The sequence below is a fragment of the Arvicola amphibius genome, chromosome 2, assembly GCF_903992535.2.
Source record: "Arvicola amphibius chromosome 2, mArvAmp1.2, whole genome shotgun sequence".
Classification (NCBI taxonomy): Eukaryota; Metazoa; Chordata; class Mammalia; order Rodentia; family Cricetidae; genus Arvicola; species Arvicola amphibius.
The window spans coordinates 133123721-133135261 of record NC_052048.2 but is presented as its reverse complement, the minus strand read 5'-3'; the positions used below and the strand labels follow the sequence as shown (position 1 = coordinate 133135261).

The 11541-nt window shown below is 47.1% G+C and overlaps 1 protein-coding gene across 1 annotated transcript; it reads right to left on the bottom strand.

The window, feature by feature from the left end:
- Positions 1-1100: 1100 nt before the first annotated feature.
- Pomc (proopiomelanocortin) lies at positions 1101-3689 on the bottom strand. Its single transcript, XM_038320417.1, has 2 exons — positions 3558-3689; positions 1101-1799 (listed from the first exon to the last, which is right to left on the bottom strand). The coding sequence occupies exons 1-2, from the start codon at positions 3687-3689 to the stop codon at positions 1215-1217; spliced, it is 717 nt and encodes a 238-aa protein (XP_038176345.1). The 3' UTR covers positions 1101-1214.
- Between the last annotated feature and the right edge of the window lie 7852 nt (positions 3690-11541).

The window sequence follows — 11541 nt, the reverse complement described above, 5'->3', positions numbered from 1 at the left end:
GTGACGACACAGGACACAGAAGCAGTATAACACACGCCTGCAGAGAAGCAGACAGCAGAGACACACACCAAGTAATTTGCCTTCCCGGCCAGACAGCATGCCCTCCAGCACAGAGGGAGCTGACCACAGAAGCCCCGAAAATGAACAGGGCCACTGCATGAGAGCAGAACTGGCCTAGTAGAGGTGGTCTTGAGCCTAGGCTTGCATTGGAAGAGGCAAGATGCGCAAAGGTGGGCAAAGGTGGCAGTGGAGATGGGGTCTGTGCAGTGAGGAATTGAAGGGTAACAATGAGACCAACAGACACGAAACAGGACCTTAATCCCAGGAAGCATGAGCTAGCAGGCTTGGTAGGAGAGTGGACATGGTTGACATGGGCTCTACAAACTTTGCCTCAAAAGTTTGCAACTGTTAGGAAATTGGGAGGGAGGGGATACTGTTTTGGTTGGCAAGCCAGGGACTATGAGACCAACAAGCTTTTTAAATATGTGTGTTAACGCAATTTGCATAGGCAGGAGAGCCGCTGGAGGCCAGTGAGTTAATGCACTAGGATAGTGGAGGTCTTCAGGGAGAACTTGGGAATGAAGGACTGAAGTTGGACAATGGGGGAGCTGGGGAGACACAGCAAGATAGGAAACCACCTCAAGACTCGAGCATCTCTCTCCACCGTGTATACAGAAGGCAAGGTCGTGTGCCTTGAGTATATGTGAATAACCAAACTGAAACTGCTGTCAACTCTCAACTTTCACATTCTCCTGATAAAATAATGTCATCTCTTTTATTCTTGCCACAGCCCTTATGCCAAGAAGGAAGGGGCAGGTGAGAACTAAATCCTGGGAGGTTTCAGGGACCTGCCTAAGGTCACACACAGAAGCCCTTCCCAATGGGGAGTGGGCCTTGGTGGTACCGCAAGAATGTTGGACAGAGAATCCACCCTGAGCCACCCAAACTATCTGTCCCACCCCCACCCCCGAGTCATTTGCGGGCAAGTGGGTAGAGATATGTTTTCTTTAAACAACCACCTGATCACGTGGTCGTGTCATTGGACAGCTGTGTGTTTTGACTTTATTCACGCGGTCTATATTAAAGGTCAGAGCCATCTGTTAAATCTGAAAGGTTTTATTTCCTAACTACAGGCTAACTAGGAGGCTTGAGGTCGGCGGCGAGTAGCTCGCCCATGCAGGGAGGGGGCTCGGGGTGAGAAGACCCCTGCACCCTCACTGGCCCTTCTTGTGAGCGTTCTTGACGATGGCGTTCTTAAAGAGTGTCACCAGGGGCGTCTGGCTCTTCTCGGAGGTCATGAAGCCGCCATAGCGCTTGTCCTTGGGCGGGCTGCCCCAGCGGAAGCGCTCGATCCGGTAGGGCCCATCTTCCTTCTCGGCGACATCGGCGTCGGGCTCCAGGATGTGCTCCAAGCCGTCGGGGCGCTCGCCCGCCAGCTCCCTCCTGAACTCCAGAGGAAAGGCCTCTGCCGACTCGTTCTCGGCTACGTTGGGGTACACCTTCACTGGGCGCCGCTTCTTGCCCACCGGCTTGCCCCAGCGGAAGTGCTCCATGGAGTAGGATCGCTTGCCCTCGCGCAGGCCGGGCTCAGCGCGACCATCGTCCCCCGCCGCAGCATCCTCCGCCTCCTCCGCGCGCCTCTGTACCGTGCCGCTGCTGTTCCTCGGGCCGAAGCGGTCCCAGCGGAAGTGACCCATGACGTACTTCCGGGGGTTCTCGGTCAGCGGCTGCTCGTCCCCGTTGCCTGGGAACACGGGTGTCTCCGCCGAGAGGTCGAGTTTGCAGGCCCGGATGCAAGCCTGTGGGAGAGCCCGAGGTGTGAGCCAGACCAAGCAGGCCCTGTGGCCATCGTCCCCTTTCCTGCTCCTGGAATCACTTCCGGCCCCGAGGCCATCGCGCCCAGCACCTGGACACCTGCACTTCGGCACCGGGTCCCCCAGGTCCCACCGACATCCTGCACAAAGTTGTTCTTGCCTAGATGGCAGCAAGCACCCCTACCGATTCCTTGTTTCCTTGGCTTTTACTATGAGGGCCTTGCTACCATATGCACCAAAAGGGGGTCACTTAATGATGCAAAATGTGGCTCCGTTTCAGTACAGGAGGGGCATGGGACTGGAATTTGGGAGAGAATCTTTCCTGGTTATAGATGTCTGGCTTTTGGGGCCTGAATTTTCAACAATGCCTCAATCTTAACCCCAGTAATCTAGAGTTTCCTGTCTACTCCGGCCCTGCAACCACTAGGCCCTTTACTCTGAGTTGATCATTCATCGTCTCTATCAGAATTGACACAAATTAGTTCGTTTTCCTGCCACCTCATTCTGACTGGAAGGTTGGAAGGTCAGGTATTTTCTACCTCCGCAAACGCAATGCTTGTGCCTCGGCACTCTGGCCCTAGATGATTCGACTAGGGGGCTTTATTTACCCGCAGGTTGCACCCTTAAGACTTTTAAATCTTTGGAAGTTGCTGAGGAGAAAAACAGACGGATCCTACCCACTCTTTCCAGTTGAGGGTTTTCTACATCAGGGATTCAGAATTATAATAATGCAGAATATTAACAATGGATGGTAAAAGCAATGTGATTTAAGTACCTTTCCCCCAGGACAGATAATGAAATGGGGGAGGGGTGTCAGAAAGAGAAAAAGATCTGGTCAAGGTGTCAGAGGTGGGGATAGAATCTATGACTCTGATCCTGTTTAGCACACCCTCCCCTCTTTCTGGTGAGATCTCAGAAGAGGTGATGCAATGTGTGTCTCAAAATCAAGTCTTAGGTTTTTCTGAACTGGATTCTCCCAGGTGTTCCTTGGGCCCTCTGAGTCTAAAACACACTGCCCTTTTGTCTTGAGGAGGTTGCTCCCACCACCTAGCCTCAACTGTCTATTGATAGTAGTAACAGGCACCTGGCATTTATGTGCACGCCCTGTGGTGACCTGGAAGGAGCTCCAGCCTGTCCCAGAGGGCTTTTGACTTTCTTTTTAGAATGACTGGAAAGGAATTGGCAGGAAGCCTGCCTTCTAGACACAGCATGAGATATTTGGCACCGTTACACACACACGAAAAGTACTTGGTCTTTCCTTCTCCCTCTGGAGACGCTGTGTTTGGAGATACCTAACTGGCAATGGCTTTGTGACTGGAAGAAAATAAAGAAATATGAAGTAAAATTGTAAGTTTTCACTTATATGTAAAGGAGGAGTTAATTTGGGAGCTAAAAGGTAAAGATATAGAATCAATTAAGGGAACAATCATGGTTAATATGGCTCTGTCTAAAATATAATATGACAAATATGACAAGGGGTTTTCACAGAAAACAGTGTGGGGAGTGAGGACGATAGGGGCAGAAATCACGGGCCAGACCTCTTTTTCTCTTAAGCTACCTCCTCTCTCTCCTTTGTCTATTTCCAACCTTATGGGAAAAGTTCTATTGCTGCTCTGGGTCACTCCAATCAATGGAGTTGAATTTCCCTATCTCCACCCCCCCCCAACTGCTTTTCCTTTTGAGCTGTCCTAAGCCCAAAGCCATCTTCTACCCAAACCAAAGTGGTACCCGAGGTCCACATACCAGCAGGTTGCTTTCCGTGGTGAGATCCTGGCACTGCCTGCTCTCCAGGCACCAGCCCCACACTTCCATGGAGGTCTGAAGCAGCAAGGCCAGCAGCAGGGTCCCTGAGCGACTGTAGCAGGATCTCGGCATCTTCCAGGTGAAAGGCTGAAGTTCTGTAGAGGCAAACAAGATCAGTGGGACCCCTGCAAGGAGCAGAACAATGTTGGCTGGTCACCAGGAAGGACTTCAGGCCAACACTAACAGCTCTCACTTGCTCAGTCCAAGGCTTTCTGAGGACAGGAGCAATCTCAGAAGCTGAAAGATGTGCTATCGTGGGAGGGAAAAGAGAAGAGCTCAACACAGTGATGGGCAGCCCCCCCTTCTACTTCCTGTTGAAACCCTTTAAAGAAATTAGACATTAAAGATGAGGCTATTTGGGAGATCATGTGGTCCAATCCTTCATCGGAAAGATGGGAATGCTGAAGCCCAAGGAAAATCTTTGTGTTCATGATGAAGTCAAGGTGAGTTCTCCTGCATTTCCAGGGCACCTTCTATGTTTACAGCCTACCTGAAGCTACAGTTCAACACTCCGTATCCAACGGGTAGGAGTAACTAAGAAAAAGATAAAGATAAGCCATTCCTGGTCTGGATCCTGTCCCCCAAAATCTGATGGTTTCCCATGAATTTTAGGCTTGTTACAGGCAAATAAAACTGGGCTGTTTAGTTAAGGTCTTGAGCAACCAGTCTGATGTCCCATCCGCAGATCACCTGGTGATTACCATTTCCCAGGGCCTGGTAGCTTTAGGAAGGTTTTTCGTTGTTGCTTAATTTTTTAAAGACAGGGTTTCTCTGTGCAGCCTCAGCTGTCCTAGAATGCGCTTGGTAGACTAGACTGGTCTCGAACTCACAGAGAACCACCTGCTTCTGCTTCCCGGGTGTTGAAGTAAAGTAGTGCACCACCACTGCCCAGGCTGGAAAGATTTCTTCATAAAGCAGATCCCAGTTCTCTTAAACTATCATGTTTTCTAAAGTTACACACCACACGCTGTACCTCTCATAGTCTGAAATCTGCAAACTTAGAGGCTATCAATACTGGAGACAGGGAAAGCAGCAGGTTGAAAGGAAGCTTTCTCTGCAGTGAAGAACCACTGGAGATACTGTTGGAGAATTCGGAAAGCACCTCTGGGCAGATGCCAAGGTCAAGAGACCAATGGGCAGAAGAGAACATCCACACTACTTTGACCCCCTGGTGTCCAGCTCTTCCTAGTGCCACTAGCTCTTGGGATACTTTACCTGTTCCCCCTCAGCCAAGGATCCCTGAGGTCACCTTAGTCTAATCGATTCCCTACCAATTCTACATCCATTCTGGACTCCATTTTATTAGCTGTTAGGGAGACATTAAATCAGAAAATTTAGTTCATAGTAAGATGTGAATGGTGGCAGTGCATGCCTTTGATCCCAGCACTCGGGGGCAGAGGCAAGCAGATCTCTGAGTTGGAGGTCAACCAGAGTGAGTTCCAGGACAGGCAGGGCTACACAGAGAAACACCTTGTCTTGAAAAAAAAAGTTCTTTTTTAATTAAAAAATATGTAAATAAAATGTCTGTTGCTCCTAACGAACCTTTGCATTTTAAAATGAACGTGGCAGAAAATCTCATTTGAAGAGACATGGGCCAAGCCTTTCTTTTTGAGGGGGAGGATTTGGAAGTGAAAGTCTCCCTTCAAGAATCTCTTCATCGCCTCTGCTCCACCCCTGTGCCATTCTTCAAGGACTGGCTGTCCTGCAAGCTTTGAATGTTTTGTTTTGTTTTGTTTTGTTTTTTTCAAAACTACCATTAGTGGGCTCTGGCCGCCATTGGGCTGTGTGAGCCACACCTCAGTCCAGAAGCAACCTTGTTAGCCTTCCTGGTGCTCAGATTTAGGCAGCCAATTACCCCAAAATGCTGAGATCACTGATTCCCCCAGAAAAATGGTAAATAGCATAAAAACATGTTAGTAAATAAAAGTAAGATCACACAGGACTGATAGTTCTCTCAATTTTCAGTTGTCCTGAAGCCGGACAACTGTGGAATGAGGTTTATCTTTGAAGGAGTCACAGTAGAGATTTCAGTCCTTCAAACGCCTACCCTCTTCTCCTAGCCCACCTGCTGTGGACTGAAATTCTCATCCTCCCCCCTCAGGAAGCTCCCAGTCAGGTGGCTCCTGAAAGCAACTTGTTATGATTTTTTTCTTATTTGTACTTCCCCCTTTTCTCAAAGAGAAGCAAATGTCTTATTTATATCAATTTTTGAGAAACTTAAAGTAGTGAGGAAAATGTCAAATGTTGTGCTTCTCATAAGTAGGAGAGCGTAGAGGTCCAGTCATTAAAATCCCTGGAAGGTAGAAAGTCGCGATTTATTCATTTTGACAGAACCACATCTATTCGGATCCCAGGAAAACTCTCTGAACTCAGGGGAGCCTTATATTTACTTCTCTCCCGATGACACCGACATAACCCTCCGTAAAGCCGAGAGTCGTGGAGATGCGGCTTCATCCATCCACACTGCATATGCCCAACTTCTGTAATACCCAAAGGAAACAAGCCGTTGAATTAGCCATAATCTGCACATGCTTCACAAACTGAGAAACACAGACATATGCTACCTATTTTCATTTTACTTGATTCTTCCCAGCTATTCTGTGAAAACCTCCCCTGGTTTATTTATACATGGAGAATTTGGGGGACCTGTTCCTCGCTGCACCGCGCTATAGTCCTTTTGAGGGCTTCCGAAACAGGTCAGGGTGGTTCAGAACCTTGGACAGCTCCCTTCCCAGTCTCTTTTTTTTAACCGAGACGGGAATGACTGCGGTACTGTAGCCACCTCGGATCCGCTAGGATGCCCAGAGAATTGAGGATTTGGCGTCTGCAGCAGCAGCAACAAAAGAACTCCGCTATTAGAAGCTTATTGTGACTCGGCCTTCTCTCCCACTGTCTTTTCAACATGTATTTATATTCAGTATTTATATAAGCAAGTCCGAACAATCGGGAAGAGAAACCTACGGAGGAATTCTCCCAAGATCTCCCTAGGGACCGGTCGGAGTCTAAAAGGATCCTAAACATCCCGATACTCTATTCCTCCTTCCCCCGACGGCAGTGATCCCCAGAATCACAAAACCACCTGCCCTCTGGAGCGTTGGAGGCTGCCATCCCATGTCCGGGGTCAGCTCCTTCTCAGAAAGTTTGCGAAGAACTCAGGTCCGCGACAAGGCAGAGCGCTAGTCTGCATTCCCGCCCGCAGCATCCCAAGGCCCAAGGGTAGAAGTCAGGGTAGGAAAGCTGTCCCTAGTTGTGGCAACCTTACCTGTTGCGGAAAGGCAGCTCTCCGGGGACGAAGATGTTTGGTGTCCTCTCTTGCTCACCGCTCTTTTAACCTCTTTCTCCTCCTTGGCCGCCCGTTTGGTCCCTGCCGTTCTCCTCCCTCCTTTTATACTTGCGGGGCTGGGTGGGTGAGCGTTGGACGTGACCTTCCTGGTAGCGCTTCTGCAACGCAACAGGCGAATCCCGGGCCACTCGAAGGGGGGCGGGAGGGGGACTTCCCGGTCGGGCTGAGCTCAGGGCAGATGTGCCTGGAAAGCGCAGAGGCTGGCATTAGCACAGACCCGCTGAAGTGCACACCTGCGGCCAGTAGTCAGGAAGAACTTAATTAAGAACCGTGTTGGATCTCCACTTAGGACAGAGCAGAGGTTTAGCATCCTGGTGTGAGGTAGGCCTAGCTCTGAGGTTACGCAGATCTGGATGAAATTACATGTGTGCGTCCATCTGTCTTCCTGGCATTTGGGAAGTAAATATCGTTAATGAGGAGTGGGTCTGTTACCCCTCAGATTTTCCCCAATGTTGGGAAAGTATGGTCTTGTGAAATCAAAATCTTCCTGTTCTCTTTTGGAAAAGGAGATGACAGGCTGTCAGGGATCACCCACCGCAGCCCAAGGCAGCTACCTCTTGAGGAGGATGCAAGTGAGTTGCACAGCCTGCACAAAGGACAGGTGCACTTCTGTGCCCAGACTCCAAGGGAGACTCCCAGCCTCAGACTATTAACCAGGAGGGCAAGGGAAGCAGCCGCCTCTCTGGGGTGAGAGCTGGCAGAACGGTCTGGGACTGTCAGACAGCCTTCACCAAGTGGCCAGGCTATAAGCTCTCACAGTCCAGGCCCGGAGGACAGAGAGACCTGTAGTGGCATCTACCTGAGCTACACAAATAGCAAAGCAAACTTGTCAGTAAAGGTGTAGCCCACAGGGGGGAACTAGGACTTCAGTTGGGGTGCCTGTTTAATCTGCCAGCTGAAGGAACTTTATCCTACCTCTCCCCATTTAGATGCCTTTTCTTTTCTTTTCTTTTTTTTTTTTTTCCTTTTGACTCCAGGACACCTTTGAAACTTCAGCTTTTCTGGTTGGTAGCACTGACTTTGCATCCCAAAAAATCTTTTGCTTTTGTGCCACAAGAGAGCACCAAGCTCCCTAACAGTAAACAAGGTGTGAGACACCTGGCTTTGGCCTCTTTCTAAGGTTCTTACCTGCTGTTTATCTTATATCCTGAACCTCACCTACCCCCAAACATTCATACTACATGAGTGCTACTCTCTGCCTCTACTTCCCCGAGTGTCCCAACAAGCTAAGCACTCTTCTTCCCTCTCTGGAGGTAACTCAGGCTCCTATTAAGATCTGGCTCTCCATCATCACCCGGTTCTTATTTAGCCCCCCTTGGCCATTATTTCCACCAGGATCCTGAGCTATGATCTCTGTCCTATGGGGAACCCCATCCCTGTCTCGCCTGTTACAAGTATATTGTGTTTGAATGAGTTCACTTCTGTCTTCTGTCCTCCCTTCCATCCACCTCTGCCCTTACCACTGCCAGGCCCGTCAGCTCTTCTCAGTCAGATGGTGACTTTTTCTCGTTTTCCTTTGCATTATTGTTGCAATTTTAGGAGGCCACTCGTGGTGGCATCAAAGTCAAACCAGGAGAAATTTGGGTTGGCCCATCATCTGAGTTTCTAATTATACATAGAAGAACTTGCTTTGGTCATTGTGAACTGAAAAGTCGTTGAACGGACAGACATGAGAGCAAAGAAAGAGATATTTTGATTGAAGGAGCCATTATGGAGTTAGCAAGAAACCTGGCTCTAGAAAAATGCCCAAGAACCCACAGGGATAAACCCAGATGAGACCCTAAGCAATAGAGGAGAGGGTGTCTGAACTGACCTTACCCTGTAGTCAGACTGATGATTATCTTAAATATCACCATAGAACCTTCATCCAACAACAGATGGGAACAGAGGCAATGACCCACATTGCAGCACTGGACTGAGCTCCCATGATTTATTGAAGAGTGGAGGGAGTGAGAGTATGAGCAGGGAATTTAAGACCATGAGGGGATCATCCACTGAGACAGTTTGCTTGAGCTAATGGGAGCTCACCAACTCCAACTGGACTGGGAAGGAACGAGCACAGGAACAACCAAGCCCCTCTGAAGGGGGGTTGACAGCTGGGGCAGACTGAGGGGCCACTGATAGTGACACTGGGATGTGTCTCTACTGCATATACCTGCTTCATGGGATCCTATTCTCTTTGGTTGTAAACCTTGTTCAACCTAGATGTAGTAGGGAGGGCCTTGGACTTCCACAGGGCGGAGTGCATGGCACTCCTTTAGGGTTGGAGAGGTTGGGGGAAGGGTCTGTGGAGGGAGAGGGAGGGACTGGGAGGAGGAGAAGAAGTAGGAATTTGGATTGGTATTTTTTTAAGTAATAAAAAAAACACTGGTTGAGTTATATGATGTTTTTAAAAAAAAAAAGGTAGGAAAAAAGGGTGACTGGAGCCATGGCCAAAATGAGTCTACTTAATCCAATAAAGAAATAAAAGCAGGCACTGGAGAGATGGCTCAGTGGTTAAGAGCACTGACAATCTTTCACAGGACCCATGTTTCAATTCTCAGCACCCACATGGGCGATCACAATTGTCTGTAAACCCCACCTCCAGGAGAGTCACACCCTCACACGTGCATGCATATGCAGGCAAAACACCAATGCACATAAAATAAAAATATTTTTAAAAAAGCTTTAGAAAAAGGATAAAAATTAGAATAGAACCAGGGTGATGAGGCCACAGAGGACATTGTCACCACACAGGCATTGAACAGGAGTGTCACCAGGAAAAAGTCACTTCTGGTTTTGTATCTTAATATCAATAGTTCCTCTCTGAAAGCCTGGAGCAGGTGTAGTGTTCCTCTTTTAGTCTAATACTGTAGTGAATTCTTTTCACACTGCTGATTGCTTTTTCAATGTTGAATGCACTGTGGTTTTGAAAAAGTCTAATTTAAAGATAACGAGTCGCCCTTTTATGGCTAGCTTTTGTTTGTTTGTTTGTTTTTATTTTTTGAGACAGCGTTTCTCTGTGTAACAGCCCTGGCTGTCCTAGAACTAGCTCTGTAGACCAGGCTAGCCTCAAACTCACAGAGATCCGCCTGCCTCTGCCTTCCAAGTGCTGGGATTAAAGATGTGCACCACCACCACCCAATAAGGCTAGCATTTTAATAAGACTTTTTACATGCACTTTCATGAGAGTGGCATCTAATTGTCCTTTGGTTTGTTTGGTTGTTTCTTTTAAGTTCTTGTCAAATTTTGGTTTCAAAATTACAGTCCTCACAAGAAAAATTGAAATCTCTCTCCCTCCTGTTTCAATTCAGTCAAGGAGTGTGATATATCTTCCTTGAATGTCGGAGGTGGTACATATATAATACCGTCGAGGCTTTGTTTGAACAGCTTTTATTTACAGATTCAACTGCCTAAACAAGACCATTCCTATTGTCTAAATTTTTTTGTGTCAATTTGAGTAAGATGTGATTTTCCAGGAATTTATCCACTTCACATAAATTCTTTAAGGTTTTGGCTTAAAATGGCTTTTCTCTTGCTGTGGAATAATGCTTTTCTATACTATAACTATGCATTACTCTCTCTGGTTAGTAAAAAAACTGATAGGCTGGTAGCTGGGCAAGAAGTTAGACAGGAAAGCCAAATTAAGAAATGATGGGAAGAAGGAGGGTGGAGTTAGGAGAGATGCCAGCCAGTCCAGCCGGCAGGTAAGCAAGACATATAGAAAATGAAGTAACAAGTCACGAGACAAGTAACAAAGCATAAATAGAAATATGGATTAATTTAAATGTAAGAGTTAGCTAGTAATAAGCCTGAGCTATCGGCCAAGCATTTATAATTCATGTCCAGCCTTTGAGTTAGTTATTTGGAACCAGGCGGTCAGGACAGGAAATGTCCGTTTACATTCTGTTCTATTTGAGGGGTCTTTTGAGCTTTGCTTGTTTGTTTGTTTGGTTGGTTGTTTTCAAGACAGGGAACTCACTGTGTAGACCAGGCTGACATGTTGAACCCAGGGCACTATACATGCTAGGTAATCACTGAGCTACAGCTTCAGTCTAATTACAGCTTTTTTATTTTGCTTTGTTTTGTTTTGGGGTTTTTGTTTGTTTGTTTTTTTCTGAGACAGGGTTTCTTGGTAGCTTTTGGTGCCTGTCCTGGAACTAGCTCTTGTAGACCAGGTTGGCCTCAAACTCACAGAGATCCGCCTGCCTCTGTTCCAAGTGCTGGGATTAAAGGCGTGCAACACCACTGCCCGGCCTAATCATCTTTTATCATGTTGACTCTGTTGACTCAGTAGTTATGCATTGTTTTCTCGTCTGATATTAGTAATTTATATTCATCCTTTCTAAGGAGTTGATCAATTTTATGTTTTGGTTATTTTTTTTTACAACAGTCATCTTTGGTATTGTGAATTCTATTGTTTGTGTGTTGTTCAGAAGTATTTTTTAAAATTTCTACTCTGGTTATTACCTTCTACTTTCTACATGCTTAGCTGGCTATCCTTTTTGTACTCACGTTGGATACTAAACAATTGATTTTACTTATATTATTGACATTCAACCTCTATTGGTTTTTTGCATGAATAGATATGATCATAAGTAA

Bases quoted from the DNA above. Each gene is read 5' to 3' on its own strand.
- Pomc (XM_038320417.1), bottom strand. From the start codon at position 3,689: ATGCCGAGATCCTGCTACAGTCGCTCAGGGACCCTGCTGCTGGCCTTG. The intron at 1,800-3,557 runs GTATGTGGACCT...GCTCTCCCACAG, and splicing joins CCACGGAAAGCAACCTGCTG to GCTTGCATCCGGGCCTGCAA.